General features: G+C 71.5%; 2 protein-coding genes and 1 long non-coding RNA gene across 6 annotated transcripts in view; all 3 read right to left on the bottom strand.

Moving 5' to 3' along the window:
- The window catches only part of FLNA (filamin A), a 30,196-nt gene extending 21,253 nt beyond the window's left edge, over positions 1-8,943 (bottom strand). The window contains 9 exon segments of the mRNA XM_075490545.1: positions 788-988; positions 1,190-1,352; positions 1,610-1,687; positions 1,922-2,040; positions 2,417-2,564; positions 2,677-2,774; positions 3,736-3,984; positions 5,881-6,313; positions 8,725-8,943. Of these exon segments, the coding sequence (XP_075346660.1) occupies positions 788-988; positions 1,190-1,352; positions 1,610-1,687; positions 1,922-2,040; positions 2,417-2,564; positions 2,677-2,774; positions 3,736-3,984; positions 5,881-6,235 (1,411 nt within the window). The 5' untranslated portion in view covers positions 6,236-6,313; positions 8,725-8,943.
- A 704-nt stretch (positions 8,944-9,647) lies between these two features.
- On the bottom strand, positions 9,648-10,573 carry LOC142404121 (uncharacterized). Its single transcript, XR_012773731.1, has 3 exons — positions 10,523-10,573; positions 9,821-10,491; positions 9,648-9,730 (listed from the first exon to the last, which is right to left on the bottom strand). It is a non-coding gene; the product is annotated as an uncharacterized LOC142404121 (long non-coding RNA).
- Positions 10,574-12,126: 1,553 nt separating this feature from the next.
- Positions 12,127-15,259, bottom strand: HAUS7 (HAUS augmin like complex subunit 7). 4 transcript variants are annotated; one of them, XM_075490526.1, is made up of 10 exons: positions 15,120-15,259; positions 14,812-14,927; positions 14,658-14,725; positions 14,514-14,575; positions 14,334-14,431; positions 14,122-14,253; positions 13,961-14,039; positions 13,669-13,881; positions 12,522-12,603; positions 12,127-12,303 (listed from the first exon to the last, which is right to left on the bottom strand). In XM_075490526.1, exons 1-10 carry the CDS (start codon positions 15,165-15,167, stop codon positions 12,233-12,235), a joined length of 969 nt encoding a protein of 322 aa, XP_075346641.1. In that variant the 5' UTR covers positions 15,168-15,259; the 3' UTR covers positions 12,127-12,232. The 4 variants fall into 4 exon arrangements, with proteins under 4 accessions (XP_075346641.1, XP_075346644.1, XP_075346643.1 ...); XM_075490529.1 differs by lacking the exon at positions 13,669-13,881; XM_075490528.1 differs by lacking the exon at positions 13,961-14,039.
- Positions 15,260-15,383: the final 124 nt, after the last annotated feature.

Genomic DNA, 15,383 nt, shown 5'->3' with positions numbered 1-15,383 from the left:
TGTGGGGGAAAGCTGCGGGGACAGAGGGCCCCAGGCGTCTGGGGGACCCCCAAACCCGCATGGGGGCACACGCTGCGGGGGGAGGGTCCGACAAGGGCCCGGGCAGCCAGGGGGACCCCCCAGCCCACGCTGGGGCACGTGCTGTGGGGAGGGACCCAGGCGTCCAGGGGCACCCCAAAGGGCACCGTGGGAGCGGGGGGGGGGAAGGAGGGACCCAGGCGTCCGGGAGCACCCCCCGTGCCCCCCGTACCGTCAGCGGGTCACCCGCGAGGACCCCGGCCGGCGCTTCCCGGACAGACGGGCAGAAGGAGCAGGACAGGCGGAGAGAGACAGAGCGGAGTCACGGGGGGTCGAGACCCCCCTGCAGCGACAGCCCCGGGCCCCCCACGCGGGGGGGCAGAGACCCCCCCCCACAAGGGCCCGGGGTGGGCAGAAGCACAGAGACTCCCCCGAGTTGGGGGGCAGAAGCACAGAGACCCCCCCCGAGCTGGGAAGGACAGAGACCCCCCAGCTCGGAGGGAAGGAGAACGCAGAGCCCCTAGCGTGGGGGCAGGACAGAGACCCCCAGGTCCGGAGGGGACAGAGACCCCCAAGTTGGGGGTGGGGGGACAGAGACCCCGAGTTTAGGGGGAGACAGAGACCCCCACGTTGGAGGGGCAGAGGTCCCCGAGCTGGGAAGGACAGAGACCCCGAGTTGGGGGGACAGGAGGACAGAGACCCCCAAGCCAGGGGAGGACAGAGACCCCCAGCCTGGGGGGCGGAGGGCCGGGCGGCCCCCGGGGCTCACCCTGCCCCACGGTGACGCTGAAGGGGCTCTTGGGGATGGGGGCTCCCCCGAAGGCCACGTGGACGGCGTGGGGCCCCTCGGCCGTGGGGCGGTAGGTGCAGCGGTAGGTGCCGTCCCCGCGGGCCTCCAGCGTCGGCTCCACCGTCCCCCGGCGCCCGCTGGGGTCCACGATGGAGACCTCCACCTCGCCCGGCCCCGCGCCTGCCGGCGGCGGCCACCGCGTCACCGGGGAGAACGGGGCGCACCCGCCGCCCCCCACACCGCGGCGGCCGGCACCGGACCCCCACCCCAAGGGGGACGCGCCCCCTCCCGCTCGCCCTGCCCACCCAATCCCCCAAATCCCCCGGGGCCCCATTCCCTCCAGCCTCCCCAGCCCCCCCCTCGGAGCCCCCCGGGGCGCACCGGCGGTGAAGATCTCGAAGTAGGTGTTCTTGTTGGCCACGTTGCCCAGGGGCTCGATGCCGGGCCCCTGCGCCGAGACCCGGCCGGCATCGCCCGCCGCCCGCCCCACCTGCACCTCGAAGGGGCTCTTGGCGATGTGCTGCCCCGCAAAGAGCACCGTCACCTGCAGGGGGACCCCGAAATACGGTCAGGGGGGCGGAACCTCACCGGAGGCCCCAGAAACCTCACCGGAGGCCCCAAAACCACCCCAAGACCTCAAAAATATCTGTCTAGATCTCCAAAGAAAAAAAAAAAAAAAGCAGCGCACCAGGAGCCAAAACAGCCCCAGAGCGGCCCCAAAATGCCTCAGAACCCTCCCAAAACGCCGCCCGGGTCCCCCAAGTCCCCACACAAAGGCCCCCCCCATCCCTCCGACCCCACCTTGTGCACGCCGGTGACTTTGGGGACGTAGGAGACGGAGAACGTCCGGTTCTTGTCGTTGTTGGCCACCACTTTAGCCTGCGGAGGGGGGGAGTCAAGGTGTGAGACCCCCTGGGGGCCCCCGAAAGCCCCGCAGCCCCCCCCAGAACCCCCCCAAGGCCCCTGGAAACCCCACAGGCACCCGCCTCCCACCCCCAGAGCCCCCTCCCAGCTCACGGACCCCCCGTTCCCAAACCAGCCACGGGGCACATGCCCCTCCAGGTGCACCGGGACGTCCCCGTGGCTCACAGCCCCCCCGGCCCCCGTGCCCACCTCCTCGCGGTGCCCGGCGGGGTCCTCCACGTACACCAGCACGTCCCCCTGCCCCGCGCTGATCGTCTCCACCGTGAACTCGGCCCGTTGCTTCACCATGTTCCCCGTGGGCTCGATACCTGTGGGACCCACCGTCAGCCCACGGGGGTCCCACGGGGGTCCCGGCCCCGCCCCACGGGGGTCCCCACCCCATCGCAGTCTCAGCCCCACAGCCTATGGGAACAAGGGAGTCCCGCAGATCTATAGGGCCGGGAATTGGCTCCATAGGGACGGTGAAACGCCCCGAATCTATGGGTAACCCCAACCCACAGGGCATCGCCCCCAGCTCTAGAAGGAACAGGGGGTCCCCCAGACCTACAGAGCGGGGTCCCCCCACGCCTGCAGGGAACGGGGTCCAGCCCCGCAGCGTCATGAAAACCAGCGGCCCCAGAGCAGTCGGGGAGCGGGAGGGGACGGGGGGTCCCGCAACCCCGCGGGGAAGGGGCCCCCCCTCACCGGGGCCATAGGCTCGGGCCTTCTTGGGGTTGAGTTTGGGGCGCAGGGGGGCCCCCGGCTTGAGCTTGGCCTTGGGGAACTGCGACAGGTAGGTCATGACCGAGTGCTCGTCCACGTTGGGGTCCACGATCTCCTCCGGGGTGATCACCTGGGGGACACATGGGATGGGGGGGGGGTGTCACCGGGCCGCTCCCGGACACCTGGGTCCCCCCACCCCACTCCCCTCAGAGGCTTTAGGCCCCCCGCGGCCCCCTGCCCACCTGGGGGATGCCCAGCCACTCGTCGGCCTGCTGCATGGCCTCCCGGGCGTTGTCCACGGGCTTGCTGGGGTCCCACGAGTCCCAGTCGGGACACAGCCCTGCGGGGGACGGGGCGCACGGTCACCGGCGGCGGCAGGGGGGGTACGGCTTCCCTCCTGCCCCCATCTCACCCCCCACGTCCCCATGTGCCACTAGGGCTACTCCACATTGTCTCTGTGCACCCCAGGGCCACCCCCTGTGTCCCTGCGTACCCCCATGTCCCCGTGCACCCCCAGGGCCACCCTGCCAAATCCCCACATGCCCCTACACACCCCCAGGGCCACCCCCCGGGTCCCTGCATGCCCTGAGGGCCATCTCCCATGTCCCCACACACCCCCAGAGCCAGCCCCTGTGTCCCCATGCAGCCCCAGGGCCACCCCGCTGTGTCCCTGCATGCCCCGAGGTCCATCACCCATGTCTCCATGCAGCCCCAGAGCTGTCTCCCACACCCTCGTGCACCCCGGGGCCACCTCCCATGTCCCCGTGTGTCCCTGGAGCCACCTCTCTGCATCCTTTTACACCCCCAGGGCCACCCTGCTGCGTCCCTGCATGCTTCTCGGGCCACCACCCACATCCCTGTGCACCCCAGGGCCACCTCCACGTCCCCACACACCCACAGAGCCACCTCCCTGCATCCCCACACACCCCCAAGGGCCATCACCCACATCCTCGTGCACCCCAGGGCCACCCCCACATCCCCACACACCCACAGAGCCACCTCCCTGCGTCCCCACACACCCCCAAGGGCCATCACCCACATCCCCGTGCACCCCAGGGCCACCCCCACGTCCCCACACACCCACAGAGCCACCTCCCTGTGTCCCCACACCCCCAAGGGCCACCCCTGCATCCTTGTGCACCCCAGGGCCACCCCCACGTCCCTCCTGCACCCCCAGAGCTACCTCCCACATCCTCGGCCACCCCCAGGGCCACCCCCGCGTCCCTGCACACCTGCAGGGCCATCACCCAGATCCCCGCGCACCCCAGAGCCACCTCCCCGGGCGCCCCGCGTCCCCTCACCGGGCGCGCAGCTGTCGACGAGGGCGCCCAGGGCCCGGCCGCTCTGCCAGTCCTTGCTGAAGTTGGTGATGGGGAGCTGGGGCAGGCGGTTCTGGATCCAGCCCAGCAGGCGCTGCTTGGGCGTCTGCCGCTTGGCCTCCTCCTCATCCTCCTCGTCCCACATGGGCATGGAGATGGAGTAGTGCAGGATCAGCGTCCAGATCAGCCCCAGGATCAGCTTCAGGTTCCCGTCCACGATGGCCTTGCTGTCTGCGGGGGGGCACGGGGGCTCAGGCTCCCGCGGGGCCCCGGGACGCCACGGCGCCCTCAGGGGGACGGGAACCCGGCGGGGGACCCACCCAGGATGTGGCGGGGGTGCGAGGACGCGGTGCCGCGCCGCGGGCGGGGGGACAGGGCGCCGTACGTCCACGCCGCAGGGCAGGACGCGCGGGCCACGGCACCCACGGGTGGGAGCCCAGACGCCTGGGTCCCCATCGTGGGGCGAGGGGGACAAGAGACCCCAGGGGGATGCCCGGGTCCCCGCTGGCGGTTTGGGGGGGCTCACAGTGGGTGCCCAGGCACCCAGGTCCCTGTTAGTGGTTTGGGGGGGTCACAGTGGGTGCCCAGACGCCCAGGTCCCTGTTAGTGGTTTGGGGGGGTCACAGTGGGTGCCCAGATGCCCAGGTCCCTGCTGGCGGGTTGGGGGGGGTCACAGTGGGTGCCCAGGCACCCAGGTCCCTGTTAGTGGTTTGGGGGGTCACAGTGGGTGCCCAGATGCCCAGGTCCCTGCTGGCGGTTTGGGGGGGGGGGTCACAGTGGGTGCCCAGGCACCCAGGTCCCCATTAGTGGTTTGGGGGGGGGGGGGGGGGGGTCACAGTGGGTGCCCGGGCACTGGGTCCCCGCTGGCGGTTTGGGGGGGGTCACAGTGGGTGCCCGGACTCCCGGGTCCCCGTTAGTGGTTTGGGGGGGGGGGGGCGGGGGTCACAGTGGGTGCCCGGATGCCCGGGTCCCCGCTGGCGGTTTGGGGGGGGTCACAGTGGGTGCCCGGACGCCCGGGTCCCCGTTGGCGGTTTGGGGGGGTAAGGGCGGGTGCCCGGACGCCCGGGTCCCCCGCCCCGCGGGAGGGGGGTGAGGGGGGGAGGGAGGCGCTGCGGGGTGGGGGATGGGGCCCAGGCCCCGCCCCCGGCCCCACCCCCCGCTCCAGCATTTTTTGGCCTTATATGGGCTCGGGCACCAGCGAGGCCCCGCCCTGCCGGCGCCCCCCACGCCCCCCCCCGCGGCCCCACGGAGCCCCCCCGGGCGCTCTCGGGACCCCCGGCACCCCCCAGCCCCGCGGCAGGGCCGGTCACGGTGGGGATGAGCAAGCCCCACGCGGGGCCCCGGGGCGGGCGGGGCCCGGAGCCGCCCGCAATCTGTGCCCGCAGGATGTGGGGAGCCGCAGGGCGAGGCCCCGGCCCCCCCCGCCCCGGCCGGGCCCCACCCCCGGCGGGACGCGGGCCCCGGGCGGCCCAGCGCCCCCCGCATTCCGGGGAGGGGGCGGGCCGCCCCCCGCCTTTGTTAGGGGGCCAAGTGGGGGGCCCCACGGGGGTCTCCGGAGGGGGGGCCCCCCTCAGGGGCTCAGGCGGGGCTCCCGCTGGGGGGGGCTCCCCAAATGGAGGCCCACGAGGGGTCTCCCAGAAAGGGGACTCATGGGGGGGGGGGGCTTCCAAAAGGGGGAGGGTCCTCAAGGCCTGCCGTTGGGGGGGGAGGGCTCTCCAAGGTATCCCACTGCAGGGGGGGCGCTCCGGGAGGGGCTTCCCCCCAAAGCATTCCGATCGGGGGTCCCCAAAGGCCACGGGGGCTCTGAGGGGGGCGGGGTCCCCAAAGGCAGCCCTCGGCTACGGGGGGCTCTGGGGACGGGGGCTCCCAACCGTCCCATTAGCGGGGCTCTCCCCAAAGCGGGGGCTGTGGGGAGGGAGGTCCCGGATGGGCCCCGTTCGCGGGGCTCCCCAAAGGCAGCCCGTTACTACGGGGGTCGGGGGGGGGGGGGGGCTCCCCAAAGGCAGCCCGTTACTACGGGGGCTCCGGGGGGGGGGGGGGCGCCAGCGCAGCCGCCCCATCCGAGGGGCTCCCCAAGGGCAGCCGATCGCCAGGGGGGCCGGGGCCCCCCGCCGCCCCCCGCCTCACCGATGGAGACCAGCTTGATGTTCTCCCTCTCGAGGAACTCGAGGGCCACCGAGACGTTCTCCAGCTGCATCTGGCGGAAGGTGGGGCGGGCGTTGTACTTGCGGCCCATCTTCTTCTGGCTCAGCACCTCCAGCAGCGCGATCAGGCGCAGCCCGTCGCCCAGGTCGGTCTGCAGGTTGCCCACCCGCTTCTGCACGCACTTGAGGTGCTCGTTGCACCAGCGGGTGAAGGTGTTCTGCTGGATGCGCTTCCAGGGCGCGTCCTCCGCCAGGTCCTTCTCGGTGGCCGGCATCTCCCCGTCCGCCTCGCCGCGGGACGACGCCTCCTGCGCCCGGGCCCGGCCGGCCGCGCTCATCCCTTTAGCGGGGGGGCGGCGGGGGGCGGCGGGGCGGGGCGGGGCCGCGCCTGCGCCCGGCTCGGGGCGGGGGCGCACCTGCGGGGAGAGGGGCGTCGGGGGGCGCCGGGGCCGCCCCCGGGACCCCCCCCTCCCCCCGGCGCCCCCCGACGCGGCGACACCCACACCGGGGGACCCTCCTCTGGGGACCCCCCGGCGCCCCCCGACGCGGCGACACCCACACCGGGGACACCCCCGTCTGGGGACCCCTCGGCGCACCCCGACGCGGCAACACCCACACCGGGGGACCCTCCTCTGGGGACCCCTCGGCGCACCCCGACGCGGTGACACCCACACCGGGGACACCCCCGTCGAGGGACCCCTCGGCGCACCCCCACCGGGGACACCTCCCCCGGGGGACAGCCGCACTGAGGGACCCCCGCGGGGGACCCCTTGGGTGCACCCCGACGCAGGGACCCCCACGGTACACCCCAACAGGGGGACCCCCCGCTGGGGGACACCCCCGTGCACGCCTACCTGGGGACCCCATACTGAGGGACCCCCTTGGTGCCCCCCGAAGTGGGGACCCCCACACCGGGGAACATCCCCGTCCACCCCCACCCTGAGGGACCCCCTTGCTGCACCCCTATTTAGAGACCCCCGGTGCACCCCTGTTTAGGGGACCCACCGCTGCACCCCTGCGTGGGGACCCCCACCCTGAGGGACCCCCTTGCTGCACCCCTATTTAGAGACCCCCCGGTGCACCCCCGTTTAGGGGACCCACCGCTGCACCCCTGCACGGGTGTCCCCATATTGAGGGAACCCCCCCGCTGCACCCCTATAGGGGACCTCTACATTGAGGGACCCCTACGTGGGGACCCCCTCGCCGGACCCCGAGGCAGGGACCCACTATCGAACCCCTACATCAGGACCCCCACATTGAGGGACTCCCCTATGGAGGGACCCCCTGCTACCACCCCTATTTCGGGGACCCCTCCGATGCACCCCTACACCGGGACACCCCCATTGGGGGACCCCCTGGTGCACTCCTATTTATGGGACCCCCTCTACGAGGCCCCTATTTAGGGGACGCCCCGTGCACCCCTATCTAGGGCAGCCCCCCCCCCCCCTTTGGGACCTCCCCCCGGACTTTCAGGGCCCCCCTGGTGCACCCTAATTTGGGGAGAGCCCCGGCTCGCTCCCGCTAGGGTTCCCCCCCCCTCAGTCCCCAAACTGGGGGGGCGACGAGGGGCTGCCACGCCCTGCCACGCCCTGCCGTGCCCCCCGCACACCCCCACCAGGGACACCCCGCAGTCGGGAGCCCTGGCACACCCCGACATGCCCCGTGGGGGTCCCAGACCCCTCAAAAAGCCCCCCCCCCCGCACCCCCAAAGAGGGGTGGCCAGGAGGGTCCCCCGGACCCCCAGGGAGGGTCGTGCCCCCCCGCTGCAATCTCAAAGAGGGGTCCCCAGACCCAGAGAGGCTCCTCAGACCCCAAAAAGCCCCCCCCCTCCCCGCTCCCCGGACATGGGGGTCCCCAGACCGACACAGGGGGGCCCCCAGCCCCATTCGGGGGGGGTTCTCCTCACGCCGCACCCGAGGGCTCCCTCAGGACCCCGCCGGACCCCCAAAACCGGGGTCCTCCCCACTGCTCTCCCCAGAGAGATCCCCAGCCCCTCGCAGGGGGGTCCCCCAGACCCATTCGAGGGGGGTTCTCCTCACGACACCCCCGAGAGCTCCCTCAGAGGGTACCCCGACCCCCAAAAGAGGGGTCCCCCCCTTCTTCCCCCAACGTGGGGTCCCCAGCCCCTCGCAGGGGGGTCCCCCAGACCCATTCGAGGGGGGTTCTCCTCACGACACCCCCGAGAGCTCCCTCAGAGGGTCCCCAGGCCCCCAAAAGAGGGGTCCTCCCCTTCTTCCCCCAACGTGGGGTCCCCAGCCCCTCGCAGGGGGGTCCCCCAGACCCATTCGGGGGGGGTTCTCCTCACGACACCCCCGAGAGCTCCCTCAGAGGGTCCCCAGGCCCCCAAAAGAGGGGTCCCCCCCTTCTTCCCCCAACGTGGGGTCCCCAGCCCCTCGCAGGGGGGTCCCCCAGCCCCATTCAGGGGGGGTTCTCCTCACGACAGCCCCGAGAGCTCCCTCAGAGGGTCTTCCCGACCCCAAAAGAGGGGTCCCCCCCACTGCTCTCCCCAGAGAGATCCCCAGCCCCTCGTAGGGGGGGTCCCCCAGACCCATTCGGGGGGGGTTCTCCTCACGACACCCCCGAGAGCTCCCTCAGAGGGTACCCCCGACGCCCAAAAGAGGGGTCCCCCCCTTCCTCCCCCCACAGAGAGATTGCCAGACCCTCGCGGGGGGTCCCCCAGCCCCGTTCGGGGGGGGGTTCTCCTCACGACACCCCCGAGGGCTCCCTCAGGACCCCCCCCCCCCGACCCCCACAAGCGGGGCCCGTCCCCCCCCGGGGGTGTTTCTCCCCCCCCACCCCCCAATCCGCCCCGCAGCCCCGCGCTCACCGAGTCGGGGGTCGGCGGGGGCCGGGGCGCGGAGGAGCCGCAGCCGGGGCAGCCGGGCGGAGCAGCCGGGGCAGCGGGGGAGCCGCGGCCGGGGCAGCCGGGCGGAGCGGGCGGAGCAGCCGGGGAGCCGCGGCCGGGGCAGCCGGGCGGAGCGGGCGGAGCAGCCGGGGCAGCGGGGGAGCCGCGGCCGCCGCGCGGGTGGCGGTTGCCGGGGGGGCGCGCGGCGCGCGCGGCGCCTTAATTGGTAACGGGCGGCGGGAGCCCCGCCCCCGCGGCGGGGGGGGGCGAGAGGGGCGGGGGGGCCGGGGCGGGGGGGCCTGTGCAGAGGGGGACCTATAGGGACCCTATGGAGAGCGGGACCTATAGGGACCCCATGGGCGGGATGGGCCTATGGAGAGGGGGACCTATAGGGATCCTATGGGGCGGGATGGGCCTATGGAGAAGGATTCTATAGGGATCCTATGGGGTGGGATGGACCCTATGGAGAGGGGGACCTATAGGGACCCCATGGGCGGGATGGGCCTATGGAGAAGGATTCTATAGGGATCCTATGGGGTGGGATGGACCCTATGGAAAGGGGGACCTATAGGGATCCTATGGGGTGGGATGGGCCTATGGAGAAGGATTCTATAGGGATCCTATGGGGTGGGATGGACCCTATGGAGAGGGGGACCTATAGGGAGCCCATGGGCGGGATGGGCCTATGGAGAGGGGGACCTATAGGGATCCTATGGGGTGCGATGGGCCTATGGAGAAGGATTCTATAGGGATCCTATAAGGATCCTATGGGGTGGGATGGACCCTATGGAGAGGGGGACCTATAGGGACCCCATGGGCGGGATGGGCCTATGGAGAAGGATTCTATAGGGATCCTATGGGGTGGGATGGACCCTATGGAGAAGGATTCTATAGGGATCCTATGGGGTGGGATGGACCCTATGGAGAGGGGGACCTATAGGGACCCCATGGGCGGGATGGGCCTATGGAGAAGGATCCTATAGGGATCCTATGGGGTGGGATGGACCCTAGGGAGAGGAGGAACTATAGGGAGCACATGGGCGGGATGGGCCCTAGGCAGAAGGGGACCTATAGGGACCCCATGGGTGGGATGGGCCTATGGAGAGGGGGACCTATAGGGACCCTATGGGGTGGGATGGGCCCTAGGGAGAGGGGAACCTATAAGGACCCTATGAGACAGTAAAGGGGCTTTACGGGGCCCTACGGACAAGGGGGGCCCATAGGGGTGCCACGCGGCAGCAAAGGTGCTTTATGGAGAAGCAGCACCTATAGGGATGCTACGGGCCGGCATGAGGGCCCATAGGGCAATAAAGAGGTCCTATGGTACCCTATGGAGAGGGAGACCCATAGGGCAGGGCAGGGGCTTCATAGGGCCCTATGGTGTACGGGGGGCCCATAGGGACCCCATAGGGCAGTAAAGGGGCTCTATATCACCCTATGGAAAAGGAGGGCCCGTGGGAGATTCTATAGGGCAGAATTAGGGCCCTATGGGGTAGGGGGACCCGTAGGGCAGCCCTGGGGCAGAACGGGGGCCCTATGGGGCAGGAGGGGGCCCGCGGGGACCCTATAGGATACCAGGGGAGCCTATAGAGCCCTATGGGGCTGGGCCCCCCCGGCCCTTTGGGGTCAGGAAATGAGGCAGCGCCGGAAGCGGCTGCTCCAGCCGGGGCCTCCGATAGCACCGGGGGGTCGTTACCGGGGGGTCGTTATCAGGGTGCACTCGTCACCGGGGGTCGTTATCGGGGGGCACTCGTCACCGGGGGTCGTTATCGGGGGGCACTCGTTAGGGGTGACCTCTGCGGCAGGTCGTACTCGAAGCCCTGGCACGGGCGTTGGGGGACGCCCACCCGCACGAGCATCCTCGCACACGCGTGTGCTCTCACACGAGGATCCCAGCACGCGTGTTACACGCCGGGCAGGGTGCCGTGCCACTCACACGGGTGCAAACACACGTGTAACACCTGCGTGCCGGTCACGGTGCTCCCATATGTGCAAACGTACACGTTACACGCCTGCGCACGGCACCACCTCGCTCCCCTGCGTGCAAACACGTTACACGCCTGTGGAGGCCGTCATGTTCTCCCACGTGCAAACACGCACGTTACACACGTGTCGTGAGCCACGTACCACGCGGCTGTGTGGGCACCGTGTCACTCCCCCACATATGAACACACGTGTTACACGGCTGTGCGGGGCACCGTGGTGCTCCCACACACGCAAACAGACGTGTTACACGCCAGTACGGGCACTGTGCCGCTCCCACACATGCAAACACACGTGTTACATCTCTGTGCAGGGGTCACGTCCTTCTCCCATGTACAAAGACGTGTTACACGCCTGCCTGGGCACCATGTCGCTCCCCCACACACAAACACATACGTTACACGTCTACAAAGGGTCACATCATGCCCACGCATACAAGCACGCGTGTTACACGTCTGTGCAGCAATCACATACACACGTTACACACCAGTACAGGCACCGTGTCACTCCCACATAGCCAGACACATGTTACACATCTGTACAAGGTGCATGTAGCTCCCACATGTACAAACACACGTGTTACACGCCTGTGTGAGCACCATATAGCTCCCACACATACAAACACACGTGTTACACGCCTGTGTGAGCACCATATTGCTCCCACACGTGCAAACACACACATTACACATCTGTGCAGGAGCCGTGCCCCTCCCACACGTACAAACACACGTGTTACACGCGTGTATGGACACCACGTCGCACGCACACACGCGTGTTACACACCTGCACAGGCCTCTGCACATCGGGGGAAGCCCTGAACCCCGGGGGCGTTGGGGGCGGGGGGAGCCGAGAGGAGCTGGGGGGGTTTGGGGGGCACAAGGTGCCCTGGGGGGGGGGGCATTTCCCCCCGCCCCCAGGGTTTTGGGGGGCCCCGGGGCTGGTACTTGGCCCCCCCCCCCCCCCCAAGGGTTTTGGGGGCCGGGCTGGCTCCGTCCCGATGATCTCACCCCCGCAGGAATCTGGGGGGGGGGGGGCCAGGGACATCATTGAGAAATAGCGGGTGGGGGCAGGGAGCCCCGGACGCCTGGGGCCGCTGTGGGGGTGGGCCCCCCCCTTTCGCCCTGCCCCCCCCCCCCCCCCCGGGCAGGAATTCGTCCCCCGGAGCTGAGTCACGGCGGGTTCGGTGTAAACACGGCCCGACCCTGGCGCTCCTTCCATATAGGGCCCGAAAACGCGCCGGCCCCCCTTCACCCCCCCGCCAAAAATAGAACCCAGGCGTCCGGGCGGCCCCTCGGGACCCCCCCCCGCCCCACGGCGTACGCCGTGGGGCGGGGGGGGGGTCCCGAGGGGTCACCCGGAGTCCCATCCCTCATCCCCCCCCTTAATTAGCAGCAATTAACATCGCCTTCCACCTCTTTAATCCGCTTATTGGGGGGGCCCCCCCCCGGCGGTGCAACGAACCCAGGCGTCCAGACGGGATGAAGGGGGCGGGGGGGGGGGGGGGGTGTCAGTCCTGGGGGGGCCCCCCAGCCTCGGGGACGCCCCCGAAGCGCTGCTGCAGGGTGGCCACCCGCGTCTCTGTGGGGAGAGAGGGGGGGGTCAGGGGTGGGACCCCAAAAATGGGGACATCCCCCCCGCCTGACAGAGACTCCCCTCAATCCCAGGGGTACCCCCAAAAGCTTGGAGACCCTGCAGCCTCTAAAGCTCCCAGCCCGCCCCCCCCCGTACCAGCAAAAGACCCCCCCCAAACCCCCCCCAAGACCCCCAGCAAGGTTTTGGGGTGCCCCCCCACTCACCCATTGCCCGGTGCCGGGCCCCCCCCACCAGCCGTGTCACCTCTGCCGCCGTGCCACCCAACTGGTCCACAGCCTCCAGGCTCTGGGGGGGGGACACACAGAATGGGGGGGGCCATGGGGTGCCGGCAGCACCAGGACCCCCCCGACCCCCCCCCATGGGGCACAGGGACCCCCAACCCCCTCCCAAGGGGAGCAAGGACCCCCAATTCCTTACAAGGAGCCCAGAGACCCCCCAGTACCCCCTACATAAGGCCCAGAGACCCCCTAAGTGCTGCATGCCCCCCCATGGGGCCCAGGGACCCCCCCCCCCCACCCCCACATAGGGCCCAGGGTACTCCAGCCCCCCTGAGCACATCTATGGGACCCCCCAGATGCCCCCCAGCACCCCAAACCCTCCCTGTAGGGCCCAGGGACCCCCAACACCCTCCTGTGGGGCCCAAATGCTTCCAGGACCCCCCAGTCCCCTGTGGAACGCATGGACCCCCCAAAACTTTCCTGTGGGGCACAGGGACCCCCCCAACACCATGTGGGGTCCAGAATGCCCCCCAACACCCTCCCATGGGGCCCAGGGATCCCCACAACCCCCTATGGAACCGAGGGACCCCCCCACATCCTCCCCTATAGGGCCCAGGGATGCCCCCAACCCCCTATGGCGTCCACAATGCCCCCCAACACCCTTCCATGGGGCCCAGGGACCCCCCCAACCCCCTATGGTACCCGGGAACCTCACATCCTCCCCTACAGGCCCCGGGGACCCCCCACATCCCCCCTATAGGGCCCAGGGACGCTCCCAACCCCCATGGGGTCCACAACGCCCCCCAACACCCTTCCATGGGGTCCAGGGAACCCCCCAGTATGCTCCTGTGGGGCCCAGGGACCTCCCACATCCTCCCCTATAGGGCCCAGGGACCCCCCCAACTCCCATGGGGTCCACAACGCCCCCCCAACACCCTCCCATGGGGCCCAGAGACCCCCCCCAATACGCTCCTGTGGGGCCCAGGGATCCCCCCAACCCCCTATGGGATGGAAAGACCCCCCCACATCCTCCCTGTAGGACATAAGGACCCCCCCAAACGACCCAACCCAAAACTGGTGCCTGGTGCGCCCCGAAACCGGCAGCCGTGGGGCGTCCCGGGCTGTGCCCCACCTGCACGAGTTGCCGCAGGCCCCGCCAGACGGGGGGGGCCAGGGGGCCGCAGGAGGCGAGGACGGGGGGCTCCCCCGAGCCCAGGGGACCCCAGGGGTCCTGCAGCTCCGTCGCCCCAAAAGCCGTAGCCAGGGCGGCCAGGTCGCGCCCCGCCACCCCCAGGGTGGGCAGGACGGGGGGGGCCGGGCCCGGCGGCCCCCCCAGCTCGGGGCTCTGCAGGAGAGCGGCATCAGGAGGGACCCGGGGCGAGGGGGGGACCCCGCACCCCCTCCCCGGGGACCCCCGGCCTCACCTGCGCCTCCAGCAGCTCCAGGCGCTGCCGCGTTGCCCCCAGCGCCGCCTCCAGCTCCGGCCCCGAGGGCCGGGGTCTCCTGTGGGGGGGAGTGGGGTGTCAGCGTGGGACCCCCGGGGAGCGGGGGGGGGAGGGAGGGCCCAGGGTCCCCGCGTACCCACCTGGGCGGGGGGCTGCCGTAGTCGTCGAAGGCGGGGAGCGGAGGGGGGGACGGGGGGCTCAGGGCCGCCACCCCCTCGGGGGTCTCCAACACCTCGTGCAGGAAGCGGGTGGTGCGGTGCAGGGCGCTGCGCCTGGGGGGGGGCAAGGGGGGGCAGCCGGGGGGCTGGGTGCCCCGGGGGGGCCGGGGGGTCCCGTGCCCCTGGGTCCCTACCTGCTCTTGGGGGAGCCCCCGTCCTCCTCCCCCGGTGGGGGGGCTGCGTCCAGCAGGTCCCTGATGAACTCCAGCTGCTGCTCGGGGGGGGCCGTGCCCTGGGGGGGGGGTGCAGGGATGAGCCCCCGGCCCCCTGACCCCCGCCCCCTGACCCCCCCCCCCCCCCCCCCCCGCTCTCACCTCCACCAGCGCCACGTCGTCAGCCCGGCACAGCATCAGCTCCGCTCCCAGTTTGGCCAGTTCTGGAGGAGGACGAGCACTGGTTGAACGGGGAGGGAGGCGGCAGGGGCCGCCGGGGCGGGTTGTGGGGCGGGGGGCTCCTACCTCGAAGCCGGGCGTCCTTGGGGCCATCCTGGAGGGCCTCCAGGCGGGCGGCGAGGGGGGGGTGCACCCTGCGAGGGGCGGCGGGTGAGGAGGGGGCGCGGGGGGGGGTGGGGGTGGGGGGGTGGGGGACGGGGAGGCCCCCCCGCCGCGGTACCGGGAGCAGACCCACTCCAGCAGGGCCAGGCGGCGGGCCGAGGGGGTGCAGAGCAGCCGCAGCGCCTCGGCCGGCTCCAGCGGGACCAGCAGAGCGACGGCGGGACACGCCAGCGCCTGCGGGACGGCGGCGGTCAGGGACCCCGGGGGCGGCCGAGCTCCGCGGGGCTGCCACGGCCCGGCCCGGCCCGGCCCGGCTCCCCGGGGCACCGGGGCCCTCCCTCGCCCCCTGAGGTACCGGCCCCCTCCCTCGCCCGCACCGGGCCCTACCCCCCTCGCCCCGCTGAGGTAACCGGTCCCCGCCGCCACCTCGAGCCGCTCCAGCGTTGCCGCCGCCGCCGCCGCCGCCGCCGCCATTTCCCGCCCTGAGCGGCCGCCCCTCGCCGATTGGCCGCCGCCGCGCCGCCACGCCCGCCGATTGGCCGACGACGCCGGGCGGCCCCGCCCGCTGGGAGCGCGGCGCAGCGCCTGCGCGGTCCCCGCCCTGCCCTCCTCCCAGCCCCCGCCCCGCCGGCTGCCATTGGCCAGCGCGCCCCCGCCGCGGCCAATCGGGGAACTTCCCGCCCTGCCGGC

This window comes from Mycteria americana, unplaced genomic scaffold, assembly GCF_035582795.1.
Source record: "Mycteria americana isolate JAX WOST 10 ecotype Jacksonville Zoo and Gardens unplaced genomic scaffold, USCA_MyAme_1.0 Scaffold_74, whole genome shotgun sequence".
Classification (NCBI taxonomy): Eukaryota; Metazoa; Chordata; class Aves; order Ciconiiformes; family Ciconiidae; genus Mycteria; species Mycteria americana.
Note: the sequence above shows the minus strand (reverse complement) of the source record. Positions and strands in the feature narration are given on the sequence as shown.

What these genes read in the sequence shown, in the direction of transcription:
- HAUS7 (XM_075490526.1), bottom strand. Translation starts at nt 15,167, where the DNA reads ATGGCGGCGGCGGCGGCGGCGGCGGCGGCAACGCTGGAGCGGCTCGAG. An exon ending in GGGGGCTCCCCCAAGAGCAG is followed by an intron (nt 14,254 to 14,333) that starts GTAGGGACCCAG and finishes GCCCCCCCCCAG; the next exon opens with GCGCAGCGCCCTGCACCGCA. An exon ending in GGCCCGGCACCGGGCAATGG is followed by an intron (nt 12,304 to 12,521) that starts GTGAGTGGGGGG and finishes CTCTCCCCACAG; the next exon opens with AGACGCGGGTGGCCACCCTG.